General features: G+C 34.3%; 1 protein-coding gene across 3 annotated transcripts in view; it reads right to left on the minus strand.

Moving 5' to 3' along the window:
- Positions 1–26,983, minus strand: part of PPP4R3B (protein phosphatase 4 regulatory subunit 3B) — a 64,645-nt gene that overhangs the window by 1,974 nt on the left and 35,688 nt on the right. The window contains exons 8-15 of one of the 3 annotated variants that reach the window (XM_042932310.1): positions 21,155–21,286; positions 19,986–20,088; positions 16,395–16,436; positions 14,192–14,350; positions 10,828–10,997; positions 8,424–8,563; positions 7,839–8,002; positions 5,777–5,979 (exon numbers count right to left, since the gene is read on the minus strand). In XM_042932310.1, coding sequence (XP_042788244.1) covers positions 5,777–5,979; positions 7,839–8,002; positions 8,424–8,563; positions 10,828–10,997; positions 14,192–14,350; positions 16,395–16,436; positions 19,986–20,088; positions 21,155–21,286 — 1,113 coding nt within the window. Of the gene's footprint in view, positions 1–5,776; positions 5,982–7,838; positions 8,024–8,423; positions 8,564–10,827; positions 10,998–14,191; positions 14,351–16,394; positions 16,437–19,985; positions 20,089–21,154; positions 21,287–26,983 lie in introns of those variants that run through there. The other 2 variants (XM_042932309.1, XM_042932311.1) reach the window with 2 other exon arrangements.

A 26,983-nucleotide genomic window follows, 5' to 3' on the forward strand; every position in this document is an offset into this window, starting at 1 on the left:
AGGACCTTGGAGATGAAGTAGTTCATCTCTATGTTTATAAAATAGTGACAAGTAGCCTCCTTTTCGCTTCTGTTCTTCATGTATTTCATCACTATGTGCACACCACTGTTTTCATTCTGCTTTTGATGATAAAGAACACATGAAATGGGTCATACAACTAATAACTAAAAAATTTAGGGCTACCTTTCTCTAACCAAAAGAAAAGATGAGGTAATTCAGGTGTTTGGTCTTTTATGTGTAATGGATCCCTTTGAAAATCGTATTAAAGCTCTACACATTCTACCCAGAAAATTACATGTTCTCAGGTCTGTGTTCATTTTGAACCGACACCATGAAGTTAGTATGTATGTCCCACAGGTTAAAAGGCTGCTGTAAACAATGAATTTAGTTTAAACCCTTCAGACCTCAAATACAATAGAAATAACTCCTACTTCACAGCTACGTAGCTTCATGTCTAAAGAACCCAGACATCTGGCAGTAACACTTTGCCAAAATATAACTGAACCACTGTAATGTTAATCAACAAAGGTCTCTGAGCAGCTAGAAAGAGTTATCAGAAAGTCTGGGAATTAAATCAAACTTCTTTGTAACATATATTTACGTGAGCATCTTTCTGCTGTCTTCTCAGCTTAATAACACACAAGTCTTAAGTTTGATAAGCAAGAGGTAATATGGCTAAATTGTTAAGAATGTATTTGATTGTAGTCTGCCTGACTTCAAATTCCAAGGCCACCATTTTTTAGGTACATGACTGTGGGCAAGTGATTTAGTATCTCTATGCCTCATTTTCATTATCTGTAAAATTGGTATTAACAGTACTTACACTTCACTGAACTATTTTGAAAATTAAATTGAAAATAAAACATAAAAAGCACTGGGCACAGTGGTTAGTATGTAGTTAGTGTTCAGTAACTGCTATTAGCTGCTATTACTAATATCATTCTTATTTATTTGGTTTCAAGCCAAACAAGTTAGATGAGAGGAGACAGAAGACATTATTACCTTATAAAAAGACACCAGTCTGATATTCACAAAGATAACAAGTTATCGAGGAAAGTGTTAATTATGCTTAGGGATTACAGATTATATATCATAATGTACAAACATTTCAGTTCCCAATGGGTAACATTTAAAATAACTTTTTAAGAAATAGTCTATCTGAAACACTCACCTACATAATTTCAATTTTATCTCTATATCTATACCATAAACAAACTCCTATACAGTAAAAAAAAAATGTTTACTGAAAAGAATAAAAATATAAAATGTGAAATATTGGAAGTAAAAAGACCTGTAATCCACAGGTGCACCCTGTAAACAATTTGACAGATTCTGGACTTAAACTATTAATATAATTCATCATGTTAAAAAATTCTAAGGAGAGAGAATTCAAGAATTATCCTCTATGCAAAAAACAAAGGACAGATCTTCCATAAACATGATTAATAAAAGTTTTAAAAATCATCAGCAGGAGTGATAGCTTTTACATCTTCTAATTTTTATAGCTTTAATTTCTTTATCTCACCTAACTGGATTGGCTAATACCCAGGAACAATGGTTAAATTACAGCAATCATAGTGGTATCCTACCTTGTCCCCCAACTCTGGTAGGAACACTGCTAATATTTTCTTAAGTATAAAGCTAGCTTTTGGTATCAGCCATACATACCATGTTAAGAAACTACCTACTTATTTGCATTTTACTGAGTAAATTTGATAAACTGTAAATGTACATTCTATACAGAAATACGTATAAGGGGGTGCCTGGGTGGCTTAGTCAGTTAAGTGTCTGACTTTGGCTCAAGTCATGATCTCCTGGTTCATGGTTTCGAGCCCTGCTTCGGGCTCTGTGCTGACAGCTCAGAGCCTGGAGCCTGCCTCAGATTCTATGTCTCCCTCTCTCTCTTTGCCCCTCTCCTACTTGCGCTTTCTCTCAAAACTAAATAAACTAAAAAAAAAAAATACACATGTATATGAAATATTTTGTGTAGAAAGTCACATACAATTGTTTTAACTGCAAAAGGCTGGAAACAAGTTTAAAATGCACCAATGGGGGCGGGGGGGGGGGGTGCGCACCTGGGTGGCTCAGTCCGTTAAGCCTCCGACTTCGGCTCAGGTCAGGATCTTGTGGTTTGTGAGTTCAAGCCTCGTGTGGGGCTCTGTGCTGACCGCTGAGAGCCTGGAGCCTGCTTCGGATTCCCTCTTTCTCCCTCCCTCCCAAATTAATAAACACTAAAATTTTTTTAAATGCGTCAATAGGGTTAGTTATAAATTGAAGTGTATCATACGCTGGAATTCTATGGAGGAAGTTCTTTTATATCCTGATATGGAAAGTTCACCCAGATAAGTCTGTTATGTGTTATGTGAAAAAAGCAAGAGCAGGGTTCTCTTTTGTTAATCTGGGGCAAAAGAAGTGTTTGTTTTGGCTGCCTACTAATAGTTTCCCATTCTGATTTCATTTTTTTTTTTTTGTTAACTATTTTTCTTCAAGGAAAACGTGCATGTTTTATAGCTCTACAGCTAAAAAAAAAAAAACTTTGTAATTTCATTAGTAGCTAATGTCTTACCAGCCTTGAAAACTATCAAGTTTTCAAAGAATGCAATTTTTTTAAAAATGTTTTTTATTTCTGAGAGAGGGAGAGAGAGAGAACATGAGAGGCGAGGGGCAGACATAGGGAGACAAAGGATCCAAAGTAGGCTCTGTCCTGACTGCAGAAAGTCCAATGTGGGGCTCGAACTCATGGAACTATGAGATCATGACTTGAGTTGAAGGTGGACGTTTAACACACTGAGACTGAGCCACCCAGGCACCCCTCAAAGAATGCAATTTTAAAAAATATATTAGAACTTTAGAATGCCTTGCAAAGGAGAATTAGAAAAGTTAACATCTGATCTATTTAAGAACCAATCAATTTGATTACAGCAATAAACAGACAGTGAAAATGGTTAAAAAGGGCACTGCTGATAAAGAACCTGCCACCACTTAGAAATGTGGCTACACTTTGTTGAAAAAGGCTGAGAGCCAATTTAACTAGTTTCACTTCCGTAAACTCCTATCTCGCTTAATTTCAAACTTTTGTCATAGTTTAGAGTGACTGAACAATTTATTTTCCAAGAACAATAACTGTTTTCTCCTTGTCCCCCAAAAAGATGTAGACGGATACGGCAATCTGCTGTTAGTGTCGAAAGGGTAAAAAATGTGTTAGTGCTTGCATTTCATTTTGCTCGGTCATAAGTAAAAAATTATCTGGAAGGATAATAAATTAAGAACTCTAAGAAATAACCCAGCAAGTAGAACAAGAAGATTTAAAAAATGAGTAATAAGCGAGGAAAATTATGAAAATTATAAGATAAACCTAGAAGGCCCAACATCCAAACAATAAGTTAATAGTGAAATAGCACAAAATGTCCTCAAATTGAAGGACATGACTGTTTGGCTGCTTCCAAGAAGAAAATAAAATAGCACACACAAAGGATCATAAATAAGAATGTCTTCAGATTACTTGATAGCAGTAACTTCAAATTTTTAAAAGAAAATTATTTCCAACCTGGTTCTATATTCAGTTAAACTGTCAGTCAAATATGAAGACAGAATCAACATATCTTCATACATGAAGGTCTCAAATTTTACCTCTCATGGCATTTTTTTTTTTTTAGAAAACAATTATTAGAGGATATGTTCCACCAAAACGGGAGGGAAAATCAAGAAAGAGTCCAGAGACATGAGATGCAGGAAACAATCCAAGAAAAAGAGAGGCAAAAGAAGTACTAGGATGATGGCTGAGGCAGCCATAAGACAAAAGCTGTGCAGCAAATCTAGACAGCAACCGATCTAAGCTGGAACTGGAAGGGAGGCTTCAAGACAGAGGTCTCCACAGGGGACACTATGTGGAAACTAACCTGAGAGGTAGTTAAAGAATTAGTGACAGGCACCTAACTACTGCAACAAATGAAAAAATGGTGGCCATTATTTACTCTAGAAAGAGAAAAGTTATCAAGAAAAATACAGTATAGGAAAAAAGACCAGGAAAAAATTCACAAAGAATATTTATATTGTCATCACAGCAATAAAATTATCAATTATTTAACCAAAAATTGTGAGAGAAGAAATAAGGGTGAGGGTGTGGTAAGGACTGTTCACATGCTAAATTCTTACCTACCATAACAAGAATAAATTAGGTCTAAACTTGGCAAAACAACACAGAAGTATTAACATATTACTTAGAAATAGAAGGTACAAGAGTTTTAAGCTATCTCTGTGGAAAGGAAAAAGAACTGATTTTTTCCCTCAACATTTTAATACTACTTTGACTTTTGACAGTAAGTGCATGTATTGCTTTGATTAATAAAAAAAAAAAAAAAGGCTATATTGAGAGGGTGCAAATAGTGTTCTAAGCTCTTTACACTTATTAAAAAATTTAATATTTACAACATGCCTTTAGAGTAGCTGCTCTTTTATCCTTGTTTAAAATGAAAAAAAAAAACTAAGGTTGTGAGAGATTTAATGATTTACTCAAGGTCAAACAGCCTAGAAAGAGGCTAAGCCAAGATCTGAACCCAAACAATTGAACTCCACAGCAAATATTCTTACTATAGTATCACAAATATTACATTAAATTGTCCTATCAAGAAGGGAAAATTAATTTTAAAATTTCTAGTTAAAAAACATAAAATGTTTCAAAAGCAGTAGAATCTCACTGACAATGCTACTTCTGTGATCTTTAGTCAAGAGCCTACCTCAATGCAATACTGACTAGACTCCACATTTTTGTAAAACAATAAATTCAAATTGTATTTTGTGTTCAAAACTAGATGCATCACTTAAGATTAGGTTTTCTACTACTATAACATTTCCCTCCTATTGTCCTTCTACTCTTCTCCTAACAGTTGTCTTATATTTATGCCTTTTTATTTTATGCCACTCCTTTTAGGGGAAAAGGATGGTTGCGTATAATAACAATATAAATGAAAGAAGAGAGTTTTATATAAAATTTAAACTTGTTTATATAAAACAGTAACCAATGGGAAATATATATGCTATGCAAGTAACAAAAAGGCTAATATCCTTATAACTGAAGATTCATTCATATTAAGAAAAACATAAGCCAATTTTAAAAAGACAAGACTATGAAAAGACAACTTGCAGAAGAGCAAATTCAAAAGGCTAATAACGTTGCTACTAACACAAGACACACAATTGGGAAAGAGATCTATTCTGTCTATGCAACCTAATGGGCAAAGATTAAAAATAAATTTAACAACACTGGCAAAGCTGCAGTGAGCCAAGCACACTCATACAATGCTTATAGTAACATAAGCTGGTATAGACATTCTGGATGTATCTGATAATATGTATGAAAACATTCCTTTATGCATCTATCCAAGAAAATAGCTTAAAATGCAACAATACCAGCAGTCCCATCAATGAAATAGCAGAATCAACTTATGTGCTCCAAAATATTACTGGGTGTGTTGCTTACAAATATTATGATACAGATAAATAAAATGAAATTCTGTGGTCATCAACAGTATTTAAGTAACAAAGAAAAATTCTTTTAACAAATAAATAAAAGCAAGATACAAAACTGTTTAATTACATGTCTGATAAACCCATATACCTAAAGAAGAATCAAATATTAGCAGTCATGTTCTCTGATGACAGCGAGCAAAACTTTCTTCTTTGAAATTATTTTTATTATCCAAATTTTCTTCAGTAAACATGAAATAATTTTAAAGATGGAAAAAGCAAAGTTTGTGTATAGAATAGTTTCACATACCTTGGTGGCTGTTACTGATGTGGCCAAGTTTGTAGTTTTGGAAGAGGATCCATTAGAACTTGCTGGTGGTGTCTGAGCCACTACAGATTTACTGTTTGTACTGTTTGTTCCATTAGCAGCACTGGCAGAGTGGGAGAAAGTAAATTTGAAGCCACTAGATGATGTCCTTTTGGGAAGGTTTTCTTTGTCTTCACTTTCTTTTGCTAAAGCAAAAATTTAAATCTTTTTTAGTAAAGATTCCTAAGCAAAGCATCTGAAAAGCACAGTAACTTTAAAACTTATAAATCATTAATGTGGATGGAACTGGAGAGTGTATGCTAAGTGAAATAAGCCATACAGAGAAAGACAGATACCATATGTTTTCACTCTTATGTGGATCCTGAGAAACTTAACAGAAACCCATGGGGGAGGGGAAGGAAAAAAAAAAAAAAAAAAAAAAAAAAAGAGGTTAGAGTGGGAGAGAGCCAAAGCATAAGAGACTGTTAAAAACTGAGAACAAACTGAGGGTTGATGGGGGGTGGGAGGGAGGGGAGGGTGAGTGATGGGTATTGAGGAGGGCACCTTTTGGGATGAGCAATGGGTGTTGTATGGAAACCAATTTGACAATAAATTTCATATATTGGGAAAAAAATATAAATTAAAAAAAAAAAATAAAACCTATAAATCATTGCCTCTGCTTTATAAGAGTACAGCATGATGTGTACAGTGGTAAGTCTTTAATTAGCTGGAATCTTAGAAATCTCAGGATTAGAAAGGATCTTAAGAATTATATACCAGAATCTGCCATCCTACGCTAGAATTCTACACTGCTGTATCTAGGACACATCAAGTATTCATTACCTGCCTGACTTCCTTTTACTGTCTCTTTGCAGCTTCTACTCACTGCACTGATCCTATACTCCTATAGTCCTTGTGAAAACCTGATAATCCCTCCCACAAGTCAGTATTTTAAATGCTTAAAGACGATGATATGATCATATCTATCAGTCTCTTATTTCCTGAATATTCCAGGTTCCTTTATCTGTTTCTCTTATGACATAGGTATCTACTATCCTTTCATATCTGGTTGCTGTTTTTGTGTATGATTCTTGAGTGGATGTGGTGCTTCAAGCACGGCCTCACTGCCCCTTTTCACGGCAGTCAGGGTAGTGCCTGTAATGAGTAAAGGTAGAAGAATTAGGTCACCAAAAATTACCACCTATTCCTTAGGACATTTTAATGGGCTATTTGCTCCCCCAGGCTGAAGTAAACAGAACTAAGAGCATTAACGAGTACATGATGAGTGATGCTGGGAACAACGGTTTCAGGAAAAATGTAATAAATCAATAAAACACTATCTAAGGAGAATTGCCTTTAGAATACCTCACATTCAAAATCACAAACTTTATATGAAGTCCAGGAAATGCTTTGCTTTTCAAAATGTAAATTTGTATTAAACATTTATATGATATATGGAGGGCAGTACTCCAATAATGGTAATTTTTTAGGCCATAGAATTAAAGTGATTCGTTCTTTTGAAAGCTAAGTAAGATCTCAGTTTTAAAAACAAGTTAAACTATTTGAAGGATGGGAAATTTTACTTTCATTTCTCTTCCCTTGATAGTATATCTTTATTAAATTTTTATAATGATTTTAAAACTTCAAAGAGCAAAGTTACTTCTCTGAGCTTAGTTTCCTCAGCTGTAAAAGGCAGAGTGCTCTGGAAAGTTTCTATGGATCTGTATGGTCTCTATTATTATTGAGGATTTCAGTACAGAAATAAATCCAAGATTATTCACAGAAGACAATGTATTAAGTAGAAAATATAATAATTTCAGAAAATATAATAATTTCTAAATAGTAAATGAAGGGCATCACAAAATGACAAGTTTCAAGAAAAACATTTTAAACATGAAAATAAGTCCCAGCTTTGGAAAAAGATGTGGAAATTTTAAAAGGTCACATTTCACTATAAAATTCATATCTTTCATACTTTATATACTATGGCCAAATCTTGACAGACAACTCAATAATTTCTGTATTTAAAAATGAGGCACTATTCAAAAACTTAAAATTTTAATACCTTTTTTGGTCTCCATAAATTTTTCATAAGTATCTGGAAAATCATCTTCTGGCTTAGATTTTTCTACTGGTGCCACAACTGCTTTTCCTTCCTCCTCTTCATCTTCATTAAACCACATTTCTTCATCCTCTTCCAAGGCTTTTGCATCTCTGCGAAATCTGTTACTACGCAATATAGATGGTACACTGTAAGAAACATACCACAAATACTAATGACTTAAAGTTTGTAACCAGATTAAATTTGAGAATAAATATGTATAACCAAGAGGAGCTAAAGTAATTTTAACTGAGTATAATTTATATCATAACCACCTCAATTGTGATACAAGATGTAACCAGAAAATATCCCAAAATATTTAAGGATATTGCAAACTAAACTAAAAATTTACCTTGAGTTATGATACAAAGCAGTCATTTTTCACATAAAAGATTCTGGTAAGGAGAATATCCTACCCTTCTAGAAGATTCTGTACTATCTAATGATGGAAAGAATGCTCCTGGGTAAATTTCTTATGTCAGATCCAAACAAAAGATGATTTTGGATATAATTATATAAACTATAGATGCAATATACTTAAAACAATACCTGTTCAGTTTCTGATTTTGTCTGTCTTTTTCTTGCTCATATTTAGTCTTCAATCCTTTGAATGTCTGAACATATTCAATTGATTCAAGTGCTTTATAAAAGTTTTCAACTATATGTGCAGTAAGAGACTTGATATCTTCCTGTATAAGGACAAAATTTACAATTCAAATATAATTCAATGACTGTTAGGGAGAAAAACTTAAAGAAACTTTTTTACAGTTCCAAAGCTGACCAAAAAAGATTTTTCAAAATCGCATTCCAAAAATAAGTGTCCTAGTTTCTTTATACATGAGCCAGGCCTCCTCAGAAAACTTGGAATAAAAAAGAAGCCTTTTTGGGGGGCTACTAAACATCTGAAAGTAAACAGATTTAGTTTATATCTTATTTTTTCCATTTATGTAGCACTTCACAATTTAAAAAGCACTTTAACATATACTTTCACTTGATCCCCCTAACAATTCTATGAAATAGGGTTCATTACTCCCATTTTACAGAGAAGGAAAATTGAAGATCTCAGAGGTTAGATGGCCTGATCAAGAGCACACAGCCAGTTAGAAAATTATATTCTTTTTTTTTTTAAATTATATTTTCAACAAAATGTTAGGAGTTACTTAATGACTCCTTCTTTAACTGGTAAGAAGCCTTACCTAAATAATAAACACAGACTTCTTTGACTATATTACATGTACAGATATGATCAACTGTTAATTTGAATTCCACCTATTTCCAGTCTTCCAATGGTATAATTTTTGTGAAATAAACTGACAGCAATAACTTCTAAATTCTATATGAACCATTCTAAATAATCATTCCAAATACCTGAGTGTGAAGCAGGCTCATTAAAAAAAAAAAGTTTATTTATTTGTAATTTTGAGAAAGAGTGTGTGCCCAAGTGGGGAAAGGGCAGAAAGAGAGAGAAACAGAGACAGAATCTCAAGCAGGTGCCTGAATAATATTTTTATTATTAATAATAGAAGTTGTCATTCAGGAATTTAATATTAGTAAAAAATATACATGCCACTTTAAAAGATACACCATAATAGGGACACCTGGGTGACTCAGTCAGTTAAGTGCCCAACTCTTGATTCTCACGGTTCCTGAGATCAAGCCCCAAGTCGGGATCCATCCTGACAGCACAGAGCCTGTTTGGGAGTCTCTCTCTCCTCCCCTCCCCCACTCACGTGCGCACACGTGGGCACTCTCTCTCTCGCTTTCCAATAAGCTTTAAAAAAAAAAAAAAGATATACCACAAACTGTTTCTTTTAAGGATTTTAAGTCTTTAAATTAGTTCTCCTGTAAATCTCAATTAAGAAATATTAGAAACCCAGGTAAAATGGTTCTGTACTATACCCTGAACAAAAAGATGAGTCAAGTTTTGGGATTCAATGTACATTTATCAACTACCCAAAATTATTTTCTGAAAAACAAATTCAATCATAGGAATAGGGATGGGGTTGTTACCCTACAACTCATTTTATCAGTATCTCACCAAAAATTTTAAGGAAAAAAATACAAAAGTCAATCTCTATTCATTAGAACAGTGCACTGTGAACTGGGGTTCAGATACTTGGTGAGCTAGTTAACTATGTTCCCTCTTTTCTAAGGCTAAAGAGTACTTCCATCCTCTTCATCCTTTTGAAAACCATACTCTTAGCAAGTGACTATTAGAAAAATAATCCAGTTAGCCAAATCATCTTTATCTGAGAATAGCATATCATGAGCAGAAATGTGACTTGTAACAGACACAACTAGAGAATGAATTTCTAGCTCTGATTTTCTTTTTTTCAAATTCTTTCTAACCACATGGCCATTTGCCCTGGTGGAATGATTTCATTGTGTGGGAGAGGGTAAATTCATTGTACTGGTTCTACTGTTACCCGTCTTATCCCTGTTGCTCACGTATCGTTCTCTCCAGATCTTTTTATGACAAATCTTATGTTGCCCCAAAGCGAGCTGTAACCTATCTTCAAGCTCTGACTGTGCTCCTAACCAAATGGATGCTCTTGAATCAATCACTCAAATCAGTCTGGATGACTCAAGTACCTCATCTATAAAATAAGGCAGTTGGAGTGGTCTGCCTACTTCCAGGTCTCTTCAACTTAAAATTCCATGATAAAAGCCTACCTTTTATACATCTTCCATCAAAGTTTACCAAAGTAATTATTTTCAACCTTTCTATATTTATCACTACCCCTACAACAGATCAGAGAGATCACATCATTGAATGGCATGCTTGACTGAAAAGTCTACATACATATGCCAAATATAATCCTAAAACATTTGGCCAATAAAAATAATACACAGTAAACATGGGTTAAAATACTATGCTCAATTTCACAATTTAGAATATTAACATTGCTAAACATATAATTATTTTGTTAAGAAGCCTTTACTATAAACTTACCACTCTTATAAATTCAAATAACTCAATGACAGCTGAATTCAACAGATTGTACCGAGTTCCGTTATCCAGGAGAGCATTTATAACTGGCTCAAAAAGATTTCCCTTCGTGATGTAACGATTATAAAATTCATCTTTAAGGCCAATTATCCGCCTCATAAAACGAAGAGCACCTAATTAAAAATAATACAGGGAACAAATTGATAATTTATTAATAATTATTGGGAAGTATAAAGAATGTATACTTCTAAAATAAAAAGTAAACAATGTGTACTAAAAATAATTGGGTTTTGAGGGAAAAAATAAGTTAGGGAGAGACCACTTAAAGTTGTATAAACTTCTCTGGTAGCTAGCAAAAAGTCCAATAACTGGTATTTAGGAGATAAATAAACTACTCAGGCAGGTAGCTCCATGATATAGAGATTAAAAAAACATATAGAAAGCACAGGCTGCCGATGCCGGCAGTACTGGGAGCAGTGCTGGTGGACATGAAGACAGTACAGTGACAGCAGCTCAGGACCAGCGCAGGGCTGTTCGTCATGAAGGTGGTTGGAGCAGCGGTGTAGTCTGTCAAGACGGCCTTGCCTCTCTGCAGGAGGGAGCTCGGAAGGTAGGTACTTCTTTGTGATTTTCTGAAAATAAAGCCAAAGGGGTTCCTGCTGCCAGCTTAAGAGGAGGGCTGAAGGTCTTTTACTTTTCTGATGAAAGCTACAGTTCCACTCCCACCATTTCAGTTCTCTTTGCCTTGGAAAAAGCATCTGTGAACTGATGCTACCTACACATTATAATGTCATTTCCTTGTTTACCAACTGCTTATGAGCTGTTTTGCCATAGCAGATCAGGCTGTACTTGTAAAAGAACAACAGAGTAACAAATAAGCAGTATCATCTGGCTTTTCACATTTTAGAATACTGAAAAGAAATGTTCAGTCTCTCATTTCAACCCACTGTTCACAGATGGAAGTCATTAAAAGAAGTTGTGTCTGTCAAAAGAGGTTCCTAATATTATCTGAGAATAAAACAGAAACAGGCCATGTAAGGTCTAAATGTAGGATGACTGTAACACTAAACAAGTGTGAAGAGAAGTGCTAGACTTCTAACAACACCTAGTCTTTGTAGCAGAACAAGAAATACTTACTTAAGATTAAAAAGACTGAAGCACCGGTAAAGATGTGAGCACGCTCATACACTGCTGGTGAATAGTAGGATATAGTTACAACTACACTGCTAATTATAATGGAAATCTTGAAGCAATGTAAACATGTAAATACTGGAGATCTGTTCAATTATGGCATATCCACATAAAGAAATGACTCTGCAGTCATCCCTAAGCACTGGCTACAGAAAGCCACATAAGAACACCTATCATGAGAACATCCATCTTCCGAAAATTAATATAAAAATTTAATGTAAATGTGATCAGGATGAACTAGATAAAATTATCTTTAAGTTACTGTGGAAGAACAAGTGTCCACGAACCAAGAAAATTATGAAAACGAAAAGTGAGGAGGGACGTAGCAGATAATTAACTTTACAACAAAGATGCCATAGTGGACTAAGAATAAACTTTCCCATTATTTCGTCTAGTAAAGTAACAGATTTAAAAATATTAGTCCAGAAGTAAGACACAAGATATATGTGGTAACTTACTGGATAACAAAAGAGAAACTTTCATTCAGTAAGAAAAATATAGTTTATTTAATAAGAGGATGGGCACAATTGGCTATCCATCTAGAAGAAAACAAAGCAAGGCCCTCCAAACCATATACAAAAACAAACCTCAAATGTATTACATATATAAGTAAAAAATGAAATAATAAAAATATCAGAAGTAAAATGAGGAGGATATTTTATTTGTATAATCTTAGGACATAGATGTTCCTAAGCAAGACAAAATCCTCAAAACTCATAAAAAGAAGACATATTTTTCATTAGGGAGAATTTTAAAATTGTTATGTCAAAAAATAAAATAAAGGTAAATGTGAAAGACAAATGAGACTGGGACATTTTCCCCCCCAAACATGATATATTACTGGTATCTCTAATATAAAATGAGCTCTAAGAAAAAGGTAATAGACAATCCACAACAGATAAAATTCAAAAACACTAAAACATGAAAGTATGTTGCCAAAGAAAACATAAATTAGAACACAAGTGGAATACCACATTTCCCATTATCTGCCTCCTAACATTTTAGGAGCCAATAAAACTGAATGCTGCCAGAGTGTCAAGTGCTTCAATCTTTTGGGAAAGTTATCTGGAAGCTGTATGTTAAACTCAAATTTAAAAGGATACATTAAAACTATATAAACATTCTTTTCTGGCAATAGAATTATTGGGAATCTACACTATGGAAATAAACCAATACTTAAAAGATTCATATACTAGACTATTTACTACAAAGTTGTTTGGAGTGGCAAAATACCAAAACAATCCCATAATCTGTACACTGCAGAATGGCAGAATAAATTGTGGAAGAGCCACTCCATCAAATGTTATTCAGCTACATTTAGAAAAACAACTTAGTTGAAACTATATTCAATCACCTAGAGTAAGACTAAGGGACTGAGAAGTATGTTAATATGATCCTTTTTTGGATAAAAATAAAAAATACCTATAACTGTGTAAATATGTTTATATAAATTTTTACGGATACAGAAAAAAATTGTGCAGGCTGTTAATGGTGGCTACTTTTAAGGCCTTAAAAATAATGGTTGGGGGATTAATATTTTCTCTATATATTAAATGTTTACATTTTATCTATGATTTTTATGCTCAGAAAAAACACACAAAGCTCTTTTTATTTGGAGAGAGGAAGTTGTTAGTTTATCTCTATTTGCAGGTAAAATTGTGAAGAGGAAAGGAAAGTTAAAAGTTTGGCAACCATCAACTGAAGCAAATACTGGCATTTAAGTTTGATTATTACCGGTTCAATTGGTCTACTGAGGGGGACTACCCCTAAATTATTTTTACAAGTTCAATAAATAACCCGAGTTACACAAAAATATTTCAAGGCTATATCTCAAAAGTATAAAAAAAAGTCACCAATGAATGACAGTGTAATGAAGCAGACGTAAAAGACAGTAGGACTTGTTCTATTAGTGAAACGCTGTTGTTGTACATGCTATTGTATCACGACTTAAGCCAATTCAATCCAAATGTGAGTAATAGGTAGGTGGGAAGCACCATGACCTATTCCTCCTGTCCTTTAAATAAAAGATTAGTATTCTCATAAAATCATCTCTTTAATAGCATATATACTGCTAAAAAAAAAAAAAAGTCCAATGGGTAACTTCAGGGTTTATCTCTATTAAAAATGTTGTTCCTTAAGATATTTTACAAGAACATTCATTTAAAGTGTTACTTACACAAGGCCAGGAAAGTGTGCTTTGAATTCATCAAGACCAAGACTCTTCTTAGCAAGTCCTTGTTCATAATATAGTTTTTTATGTGGTATGTGTGATGTTCCACGCAAAATGTGAGTAGTTCTAAAATTAAGGCAAGCAGCTGTGCTGTTTGATAATTATCTACAAAGAAAGTCATCATATGAAAATAAAATAAATATCGCAATTCATCTAAATAGAATAAAGCTTATGTCCTAGATTTTAGAGCAACAGTAAAATTCTATTTACTCCTCATTTTTATATCATTTAAAGAAGCTACGGATTTTTACTTTTTCATTAGCAGACTCCCCAAAAGTATAATCAGTTTTACTGACTAAATGGATACTTTCTAAGGCTCTTGTATAAAATATTTATGAATACTAAGAGGAAAGAAAGTCTAAATAAAAATCTACAAACATGATAAGAAAACCATCATTGCACTGAGATCTTCTTAGTAGTGTTTCCTTAATATGTGTTATTACTATTAATTAACCGATAAAATGAGTCCACAGTAAATAGCTCAAACTTTTTGCCCATCACATGGTGCAATATAAATTTCCCCAGCAAAATAAGTATGTTTTAAAAATTCATTTTTGAGAGAAAGAGAGCGAGTGTGCATTCACGAGTGGGGGAGGGGCACAGGGGGGGACAGAGGATCAGAAGCAGACTCTGTGTTGACAGGAGCAAGCCAGACGCGGGGCTCAAACTCAAGAACCATGAGATCATGACCTGAGCCCAAGTAGGGCACTCGACCGACTGAGCCACCCAGGCACCCCAATATGCTTTCTTTAAAAACACCTTTAAGGAAAGGACATTTTTGGCTATTTGAACATCAAGTGAAAAATATTACATCAATATTTATTTTTAACAATAATCATTTTAACATCAAATCATGATATCCATGAGATGCCTACTGAAATAAACTACACTGTTTTTTTTCCCTCAAGAGGCTTTGGTGTATACATTCATGAGATTTCAAATTGTTTCCTGAACATCAAAATTGAATGTATGTCAAAGGCTCATGTCAACAATTACCCACACCTATTACAAATGTTTTAGGCAAGAAATATTAAGCCGTGAGGAAATTTCGTAATTACAGCTTTACAGAATAAATCTAGTCCAACTATTCTATTTTTGAAGAAGATTACAATTATAAATAAATATTTTATGCAACTATGATCCTATCAGGAATAAATCAGCATTCTTTTGATAACAGAATAGCCATTAAAAACTGGGTCACCTGTTCAGTTTTTAAGTGGCTGGTTCAGTTGGTTAAGTGGCTGATTCTTGATTTTGGCTCAGGTCATGATCTCATGGTTTGTGTGATCAAGTCCTGTGTTGGTTCTGTGCTGAGAGTGCAGAGCCTGCTTGGCATTCTCTCTTTCCCTTTCTCGGCCCCTCCCCCACCCTCAAAATAAATAAATAAACTAAAACAGAAATACAAAATACAGTTCTGGTATTTCAAAGATCCTTCCTACTTTAAATGCAAGTAAAGACTTTTACTTGCTTCAGAGCAATCTGTGTAACCAACACCACAACCAATATATGAACTAGTCCCTCAACATTAAAAAAACAAACTCTCTTAACCTCTCAATTCCCAAATTTTATTTACAAAGATTTTGTAACAATGATCTGCAGTGTTAATAAATGTCTTGTTTTCACATTCTCAAATTAGGACATGAAATTACTCATGATATCTTGAATCCAATCTCTCCTAGACCTTTGATGAGCCTGGCAGAAAAGATAGAATGCTAGGTGCACACAGCATATTTTCCATACTCCCAGCCCCACACCTGCTATGCATGTTCCAAGCAGAAGCAACAGTGTTTACACTCACATTCATAAACAATACCTAAGCATAATGCTGTCATCAATACTAGTTCCCAACTGGCCTTAGGATTTCAAAGATAAGAATGAACTAAAATCCTCAATTTTCAGATGTCTTCTCAAAAAAAATATCAGAAAATAAGCTCTAAATTTACAAAAACAAAAAATTCCAACTGGTTTTCTTTTATATTGGAGAAAGTGGACTCTTTTCTTTATTATAAAGAAAAAAGGAAATCTATTTTTTTAATTTCATTTGTTCGAAAATATGCCTTTCCTAGCCTTGTAGAAATAAATGCATTATACTCGGAGGAAAAAAAGCTTTCACTTTGTATTAGTTCATAAAATAAGAATTTATACTTACCAGGGCAAATCGTACTGTTCTTGTTAGATCCAACTATATTATCTAATAAAAAAAGTTAAAGTCAGTTCAGTAATAATTAGATCACATTTTCCTAGTACTTTACAACATACAAACCATGTCTTTGATCATAATCTCATTTTACCTGGATAATAACCATTAAGAATTAGTTGTGAGGAGAGGGTAAGGGGGTGGGCAAAATGAGTAAAGGGAGATACAAGGTTCCAGTTATGGAATGTATGTCACAGGGATAAAAGGTACAGCACAGGAAACATAGTTAATGGTACTGTAACAGCACTGTGTGGTGACAGATGGTAACTACAACTTGTGGTGAGCACAGCTTAAAGTATAGACTCTTCAACGTAGCACTGTGTATCAATTACATTTCAATTTAAAAAATTCAGTTGCTTCAAATATACCTGTATCTGCAATTGTTTACAAAATTGGGTGCAGATGAGGAATTATTAAAAGACAGTATCACAAATAATTCTGATAAAAGAAAGTGAGGTTACAACCAGAGAAAAGAATGATACTTCTTTTACTTCTCTTAGCCATCCTCCAACAATTAGGACAGGTCTCTCTACAGAGGAGTTTCTTCAACTCCAGAATAACACATATGTTAACAATTAGTCATTTATGCTTTGAATTTTGAGAAAATAAGTAAGACATTATAAGTTCTGATTTCTAGGCACATGGCTTACAGTACATTTGTGTAGAAAAAAATAAGACTATCACACAGCATTGTGTATAATAAAAAATCTGGAAACAAATGTACATTAGAGGCAGAAAGGTTAAATTACAACATACTTATAAGAGAATATTATGTACGGATTAAAAATAAGAACTCTAGGTATCAATATGGACAGATTTCTAAAAAGCACTGAGTAAAAGAAAAAAATTGCAGAATATGAAAAACAGAAATCAATTCTTATCAAGTTTGAAAACATGAAAAATAATACATTATATATGTCATAATAATATAAACAGACATGAAGGTGATAAACTTCAAATTTAGCATTTCTTGAGGGATGGGGGGAGAAATGAGAATGTGGGGAGAACAGGAAACTCCAACAAATCCGTAATTTATTTTCTTTTCGAAAATATTTGGAAAAATATGTCAAGTTAGTTTTGATAAAGCCAACAGGAAATATATGGGGGTCTGTTATACAATTATCTAAATATTTTTGTATGGCTGGAAGTATTTTAAAATAAAGATTAAAAATTTATTTTAATTTATACATATGAAACCATTCTGCATGAAAATGTTCTGCAACATGTTTTACCCAACTATATATTTTTGGGAACTAGTCAGATGATAGATCAAAATTCAATTATTTTAATTGCTATATAGTATTCCATTATATGAATATACCATACATTCTTCATCTTCCTACCATGAGCAAGGCACCAACATCCTTGTACCTGTCATGCACATGCATAAATGTTCCCTAGGGAAATACAAATCAAAGCCACAATGAGATACTACCTCGCTCATGTCAGAATGGCTTACATTAACACCACAAGAAACAGGTGCTGGCAAGCATGAGAAAGGGGAACCCTCCTGCACTGTTGGTGGGAGTGCAAATTGGTACAGCCATTCTGGAGAGCAGTATACAAGTTCCTCAAAAAACTAAATATAGAACTACCCTAGGATCTAGTAATTGCACTACTAGGTGTTTACCCAAAGGATACAAAACTACAGATTCAAAGGGGTACATGCACTCTAATGATTATAGCAGCATTATTAACATTATTAAATGTCCACTCACTGATGAATGGATAAAGAAGATGTGGTGTGTGTGTGTGCGTGTGTGCATGTGTGCATCTGTGTCTATATATCTGTATCTATTATTTACATGACAGAACATTACTCAGCCATCAAAAAGAATGAAATCTTACCATTTGTAATGACCTGGATGGAGCTAGAATTAGAATGTATTATGCTAAGCGAAATAAGTCAATCAGAGAAAAATACCATATGATTTCACTGATACGTGGAATTTAAGAGACAAAACAGATGACTATATGAGAAGGGGGAAAAAAAGAGGAGAGGGGGAAACAAACCACAAGAGATTCTTAACGATGAAGAATGGAGGGTTGATGGAGGGAGGTGGGTCGGGGATGGGCTAGATGGGTGATGAGCATTAAGGAGGGCACTTGTGATAAGCACTGGGTGTTGTATATGATGAATCACTGAATTCTACTCCTGAAACCACAACTGCACTGTATGTTATCTAACTCAAATTTAAATAAAAACAAATAAATAAGTGTTCCCTAGGATAGACACTCCGAAATTGAATTGATGGTATTATGTAAGGTGTGCCCAGTTCACAATTTTATTGTGAACTTTACTAAAGTGTAAACACTCTCTTTCACTTACTTCTTAACTGACTCACTGAATGTGTCCCCCCTATTTCTCATTTCACCAGATGAGTTGTATGCTTATCAAAAAGTCCTTTGTTTATGCTAGTTATTTTTGGCAGTATGAATACATAATTTAAATACTGCAGACTGATGTAATATCATAAAAATGTAATATCTATGGCTAAGCTGAATACAGTAGAAGTAGAAAAACCAGAAGTTGTAGCTGATGAATTACAGGTGTAGTTTATGCGTGATAGAGGACATGGAAATATGTTAAAAAGTACATAAAAAAAAAAGGCTTGCCCCTCTACAAAATATCAGCAAATGAGTCAGAATTTAGAATAAATATTTACAAGGGTGCATGGGTGGCTCAGCTGGTTAAGCCTCCAACTCTTAATTTTGGCTCGGGTCATGATCTTGTGGTTCATGAGATCAAGTCCCACGCTGGGCTCTGCGCTGACAATGCGGAGCCTGCTTGGGATTTTCCCCCTTGGGATTCCCGCTGTCTCTCTCTCTCTCTCTCTTTCTGTGTCTCAAAATAAAAATAAACATTAAAAAAGAATAAATGTTGACGGATTTTTTTTTAACTTTATTTTTTTTTAATGTTAATTAATTATTTTGAGAGACAGAGAGTGAGAGAGAGAGAACCCCAAGCAGGCTCTGTTCTGTCTGCACGGAGCCCAATGCAGGGCTCGATCTCACAAAACATGAGATCATGACCTGAGCCAAAATCAAAAGTAGGACGCTTTCCAGACTGGGTCACCCTGGTGCCACATACAGAGTTAATTTTTTTAAACCGTTCTCTGCTTTAATCAACTTTTTTGATTAACCCATCAACTTTTGATCCTTATGTTGTAAAATTAAAGAGTTTTTACTATACTGCCAAATTATCCTCCAAAATGATGGTTCCCTTGGATTTTCTAATATAGGTAATATACTGTCTACTCTTATTCTCGATACTAACTCTAACAACTCTGGGAACAATCTCCTTTTGCTAGGTGTTTATAAATCTCTTCCTCAAGGTGCAATGCTTTTTGCCACATTTTCTGTATCATTCTCTAACACAGACACTCTGAAACAAGGGAAATCATGATTTTATACTGCAGTTAAAATTTTTCAGTATTAATTTCCCTGACATATAAAGCACTGAGGAGACATCTTGTTGTAGATTTAATACTTATTTTAGTCTTCAAAAACAGAAACCATAAGCAGATAAGTAAGAGACCGTACCCTTTTCACACTTGTCTTCTGAAGTATTGGTCAAAAGTGGTGCTGTGAGAACATGCATACAATGGTTGTAGAAGAAATTTAGAAATTCACTTTTTTCAGTTTTCTGAAATATACAGAATTAAAAAAAATACTTTATTATCTTTTAATTAATAAAATGTCTCTAAGAATTAGTGCAGGTCATACACAAATAACAGATACTTTAAGATACCCCAAAGGCAGCAAAAAACTAGTTTTATGTTCAACTTGATATTTTGCAGTACTAAAAAATCAAATCTATTTCGTATTACGTATTAAATTAAAATGAAAGCCAAGAAAATGATGATAAAAAGTTTATCTGAGGAAAATTATTCAGAAGAATTTTTCTTCAAATACGCTTGTGATCTGCAATGCAATGAAGAATATCTATCAAGCAATGTGGGAGGAGCAACTTAACTGCTTAAACTTTGAAATTCCAGATTTCATAGCATATCCAAATATGAAAAAACACCAAACTGCTTTATCAAGCCATCTGAAACAAGGCAGAATTTAGACCTATTTTTTTAAATTAAATTTATTATTTGGAAAATAATGCTTTTGATTTTGGCCACTATTTTTTATACAAACGGTCTCATAAATAAGTCATGATTTAAAAACAACATACGTATTCTCTAAATGTGAGGGAACTTTATAAAGAAAAAACATCCCAACATTTTGAGACAACTATTAGTATTTTGGAATATTTCTGTAAGTCTTTTTTTAATGACTTCTCTCTTACTACGCAGTTGAGACCATTCAGTACACATTAATTTTTAATATGATTAACACATAACATAAAACTTATCATTTTTGCCAATTTTACTGTTTACAGTTCAGCAGTGCTACATATATACACACTGTTGTATGCTAACTTTGAAGAACTTAAGAGAGGCCAAGGGCCATAAATAGAAAGGCTAAAGTTTTACTAAGGTTTTAGCAGATTACAATCTTGTATTTTGCCAAAAATAAACTGCTACAGGACTGTCACTGCTACTTGAATGCCAAGTGTACAAATACTTGTTTTTCAAAATTGTACAAATTTTAAAATATTTTATATTTACATATAATTTATATGTTTATACATAATTTATTATACATAAAATCATTTAAAACTGACTAGACTAAAACATTTTTATCTCAGAATAATTTCTTACATTAGTTGTAGCCAGCATGTTCTCTGGATCAATTAGAGTACGAAGAAGTCCCATTAACTGAACAGCACCTCCTAGCTCAGGATCAGTATCACAGATCATTTGTTCAATTACTACATTAATGAGAAGGATATCCTGAAAGAAAACATATTTCCATTAGACCTGGTTTGGAGATAAGACAAATATACCAACTGAAAGAATAAAATCAGAATTATACAGAAAAAAACAAAGAATAAACAAACTTTTTTAAGCTTTTACATTCCTAATATTTTGCAAAACATATTTAAACTTTTAGGTACCTAATATCTTTCAAAATTCTATAAACACATGAGTGAAAAAACCTAGTAAAAAAAAGCAGAGCACACTACAGCTTATGATAACATCAGTATAGGGGAAGTGGGAAACAAAACAATTTACCAGTGATTCTTGTTCACTGGAAATTCTAACAGATGCTCATTCTAGGTTTCAGCCTCAGTTATGAGTTTAGAAGTTGAGTGAATAAGAGCACATATCTTGTGACCCTAAAACACAGATTGTCTCAGCTTTTTTTTTTTTTTAATTCTTTAACGTTCATTTTTATTTTTGAGGCAGAGAGAGCATCAGTGGGGGAGGGACAGAGAAAGGGAGACACAATTAGAAGCAAGCTCCAGGCTCTGAGCTGTCAGCACAGAGCCGAATGCAGAGCTTGAAGCCATTAACTGTGAGATCATGACCTGAGCTGAAGTCAGACGCTTAACTGACTGAGCCACCCAGGTGCCCTGATTGTCTCAGCTTCTAACGAGAAAATCCTTTCTGGCAAAAAAAGGGGAAAACTCGGTACAACTCTCCACAGGAAGCAAGTGGGTGTGCACTGTGTTACATAATAATCTAAAACTACACAGATTTGTTGTTACATTAGTTGCATGCTTTGGCATCTAGATTATGAAACTACAAAGCAGCCTGCAGATACAAAATCTGCTTTTGGCGTATATTTTTAAGAAATCTTGGGAATTAAAATACAATACAAAGCGACTGTTCATGTCAAAGAAAAAAGTTTTCACATAAACTCAGTGGATCTGAGAATATGTTTATAACTGGGGGAAGAAAGGTAGTAACTAAAGGAGATGAACTAGGGAACTGCGTGGAATGAAGATGAACTTAAATTGGGAGAATTCTGTAAAGTAATAAAAAGAAATCTTCAGTATAAAGCATTTTTTGTTATTATTTTGTTTTGCTAGCCCCTCTCAAACTTAATACATTGTGATTTCCAAAAATATTTCCCTGTAAAGTTCCTTAAAATTCCTTAAATTCAGCGAAGAACCAACAAAACCATGTCACAGCAACTGAACTGCTCAAAATTAGAACTCTACCCCTACCATGTTTCAAAATTTGAACACCAATAAATCAACTGTCATGGCATTAGGAACAGAATAAAATCTCTTCAGAGTTATTATGAAATAAAATTCACAGACCTACATTAATAAATTCAGATCCAAGCCTCATTTCAATTAGAAGGAAAGATTACACATTAATCTGCTGCTCTTATTCTGATATGATCGGCAAAGCATAACTCATGTAAAATATCAAGATACTACAAAAAGGTGTCAGCTAATAAACTTTCTTCAGAACAATGCTATGGTATTTACTTACTTTAAATCTGTCAATATGTACAAATTGGATTCTACCAGTTAATTAGGGCCTCAGATAATTTGCTCAATTATATACAATCTTCTTTCATAAATTCATTCATTTAAAACTTGACACACACAAAAATCATAAATGATGAATTTAAGTTACATCTAAATGAAACCACAGTGGCAAGAAAGGCTTCTTATGGTATAGCTCATACACTGAAATGTCATTTTAAAACAGTCTTCAAACTTTCTGCTCTTCTCTCTTACATGCAATGTCTCACAAATCCTGCTTCCATCAATATCAATGCCAAACTCTGAGTCGCATAATTTAGTGACTTGTGGAGGTGAAAAAAGCCAATTTATATATTTCATAGAGAAACAGATGGCTATAGAGAACTATAGCCCTTTTAGGATATAAGAAAAGAACTGCCTTTCTCAAAGGCCTGTAAGACCTCCCTGCTAGAGACAGGTATATGCACCACTGAATGCTATCTTCAGAATGTTTTAAGATACTGAAACTTCACCTAGGAAGGGCACAGAGGTCAGTAGATAAATTGCAATCTCTAGGTTTAAAGATATGCTTGGTGTAAGATCTTCAGAATATATAAGAAGCAAATAGTTTGGAAGCCTACTAAACAGTTGAGGAAGCTTAACTGTCAAGAAAGCTTTAAAATAAAGAACAGTCCATGACTGTTCAATCTCGTAAGACCACCACTGGGCCAGAGAACTCATACCAACAGAAAGTAAGCTATGAAGATTATACAGATGCTTGGAAGAAAGGCATCCTCTACTGCCCATCCCAGATGTAGCCACAGCTGATCATGTCCTGAGAGAAGAAAGGCTTTGGAAGAAAACAGGCAAGGGAGATTCTTCAGAGACAGCTGGTTTGGTTAAGAAGTCTGAGCTGTTGCTATTCAACAAATAACTGATGGACCAATGCACCACAGTTGTGAATGAACAACTGCTGTATGTATGTTCTCCCTTTTCCAAACAAAATCAGTTTAGTTTTGATGTTGGGGGCGATAAATCATCTTTTTGTTTATAGGTCATTGAAACACTAGGAGCCTTATCTGGACCTGAAGGACTATGTAATACCCAAATACTCTGGATGTGGCACTGGATACAAAAGTGAATGGAAACTTGATTTGTCTCCCTTGATGGAAGGGTGGATGAGGAAAGAAAAATGTATATAAATGTTAGGTAGGTATAGAGGTAGACTGCAGTTGATACTAGGAGATGCCAACTTAGTCTCTACTCTCTGTTTTGTTAGCAGAGCCCAAATTTTGTTCAGAGAGGCAATGTACTTAGCTAAAACACTATTTCCCAGCATCCTTCATTGCTAAGGATAACTCACTTTTGGCCAAAGAAATCCAAGTAGAATTGCTAAGTGGAACCTCCAGGAAAGTGCTTTAAAATGAAACACAAAAGCTATCTAGCCTTCTCCATTACTCTGCCCTCTGCTTTCATATTCTTCTTGCCTGGAGGTGGAATAGTAATCTTACAACCTCAAAGTAACAGACATTAAAACCAGAAAATGAGAATGACCGGCTCAGAAGATGAAAGTGATTGGGCATAACGAGATGGGGATCTAAGGGCATCTTGGGAGTTGCTTTTCAACTTATTGTGACATTAACAAAATAAAACCTTTATTAAGTAAAACTATTTTAGGTTGGGTTTTCTTTTTTTTGTATGATGAAAACACAACATTTAACATAATATCTACTCTCTTGGCAAAATTTTAAGTATATAATATTCTTAATTATAGGTACTATGCTGTGCAGTAGGTCTCTGGGACTTACTCATCCTGTATAAATTCTATACCCTTTGATTAATACCTTCCACATCCACTGGCAAGCACCATTATACTCTCTGATTCAAGTTTATTTTTTATTCCTCATACAAGGTGTATCATGTATTTTTCCTTCTGTGTCTGGCTTGTTTCACTTGGCAAAGTGTTCACTGGGGTTCATCCAAGTTGTCAAAAATGGCAGGATTTCTTGTTTTTGTTAAAACTGAATAATGTTCAACTGTACATGTGTAACAAGTTTTCTTTATCCATTCATCTGCAGATGGACACTTAGGTTGCTTACATACCTTGATTATTGTGAATAGTGCTGCACTGAACATGGGAGTGCAGGTATCTCTTCAAGATCTTTTGGATTTATATACAGAAGCAAGATTGCTGGATCATATAGTAGTCTACTTTAATTTTTAGAGGAACTTCCATACTGTTTTCTGATGGCAGCACCAATATATCCTCATCATCAGTATACAAGAGGCTCCTTTCTCCATATCCTTGTGAAGACTTTTTATCTTTTTATTTTTTGGTAACAGCCATTCTAAAAGATGTATGTGTACTTTGGAGAAATATCTATTCAGCTCTTTTGCCTGTTTTCAAACTGGGTTGATTTTTTCCCTACTGAATTGCTGGAATTCCTTACATATTCGAATATTAACATCTCACCAGCAATTGCAAACAAATTCTACACTTTTACTCCCAATCCACATACTATGAAATTGACATCACAATCTATTTTTCCATATTGTGTAGCTATTAAAAATAGATATAAACTATAAATAGTTATTCTTAATATTTTGTCTTTTACCTTTTATACTAGGGTTAAAACTGATTTATATAACACCAATAGAGTATTACTTATTCTGTATTTATCTACATATTTACCTTCACCAGTGATATTTACACTTTCATATGCTTTCTTGTAGTTGTTTAGTGTTCTTTCATTTCAACTCCTTTTAGGGGCATCTGGGTGGCTCAATCAGTTAACCATTCAACTCTTGATTTCGGCTCAGGTCACAATCTCAAGTTTGTGAGATCAAGCCCCATCTCAAGCTTTGACCTGATAGCACGGACCCTGCTTGGGATTCTCTTCTCTCTCCATCTCTCCCCACCCCCCACTGGTTGTGTGCATGTGCACGCTCTCTCTCAAATAAACAAAAACTGGGGGGGAAAAAAAGAACTCTCTGTAGCATGTCTTGTAAGGCAGGTCTAGTAATGCCAGGTGAAGTAGTCTCAGTAGTTTTTTCTTTCAGCACTTTGAATATATCATCTTACTTTCTCCTGACTTCCACGGTTTTTGCTGAGAAATTTGCTGAGACTTAGGGAGTTTCCTCGTATGTGATTAGAGGTGTTTTTTTGTCTTGCTGCTCCATCACTTTTGACAGTTCTATAGTAACGTGCCTTCGTGAAGACTTCTTTGGGTTGAATCTATTTGAGGACATATAAACTTCATGCACCTGGATGACCGTATCTCTCCCCTGACTTGATGGTATTAGCCATTATTTCTTTAAATATGCTTTCTGACTTTCTTTTCTCCTTTGAGGTTCCCGTAATGTGTATACTGTATTTCTCTATAGTGTCCCACAATTGATACAAGTTTCCTCCACTATTTTTCATTCTTTTTTCTTTTGGTTCTCTGACTGGATAATTTAAAATGGCTTATCTTTGAGTTGTATGATTTTTGTTGTCTGCTTGAGTTGGCTGCTGAAGCTGTTTATTACTTTTTTTCAGTTTAGCCAATGTATTATTCTTCAGCTGTACAATTTCTTTTGCTTTTTTTATAGTTTCTGTCTTTGCTAAACTCTCATTTTGTTCATGTACTGTCTTCCTGATTTCATTTAGTTTTCTGTGTACTCTTACAGCTCACTGAGCTTCTTTATGACAATTATTTTGAATTATTTGTCAGGCAGTTCAGTTTTCCATTATTCATAACTTTTTTTTGTTTCTTTGGTGGTATCAAGTTTCCCTAATCACTGTAATCTTGCACTGATGTCTGCCCATCTAAAGAAGTAGTTATTTCTTTCAGTCTTTGCAGACTGGCTTTGGCAGGGAAAGTTCTTCACTAGTCAGCCTAGCCAGAGATTTTGGCTGGGTCAGCTGATGGAGTTCCTTACTCGGGTAATGGACCAGTTACTGACATCTGTGTGGTAATGTTGAGAGCCACTGCTCCTTTTCTTTGTTCTTAGCTGTTGTGGGGTGATTCTTCAGTAATCTGGGTAGGACATGAAAGAAATGACCTTCATGGGTAATGTTCTGAAAGGCTGGGGATGTCAGACTCTCACTCACTTTGCTCTCCCTTTCCCCAGAGAGGCCCAGAGGATCTCTTCTGGTGCTGTGCTATGTTGAGAAGTGACAATGGTAAAGTGAAACAGTTCTTACTCTTTCCAATGCATCTTTTCTAATTTCCGTGCTTCACTAAAA

The sequence above is a fragment of the Panthera leo genome, chromosome A3 (genome assembly GCF_018350215.1).
Source record: "Panthera leo isolate Ple1 chromosome A3, P.leo_Ple1_pat1.1, whole genome shotgun sequence".
In the NCBI taxonomy this organism is placed as follows: Eukaryota; Metazoa; Chordata; class Mammalia; order Carnivora; family Felidae; genus Panthera; species Panthera leo.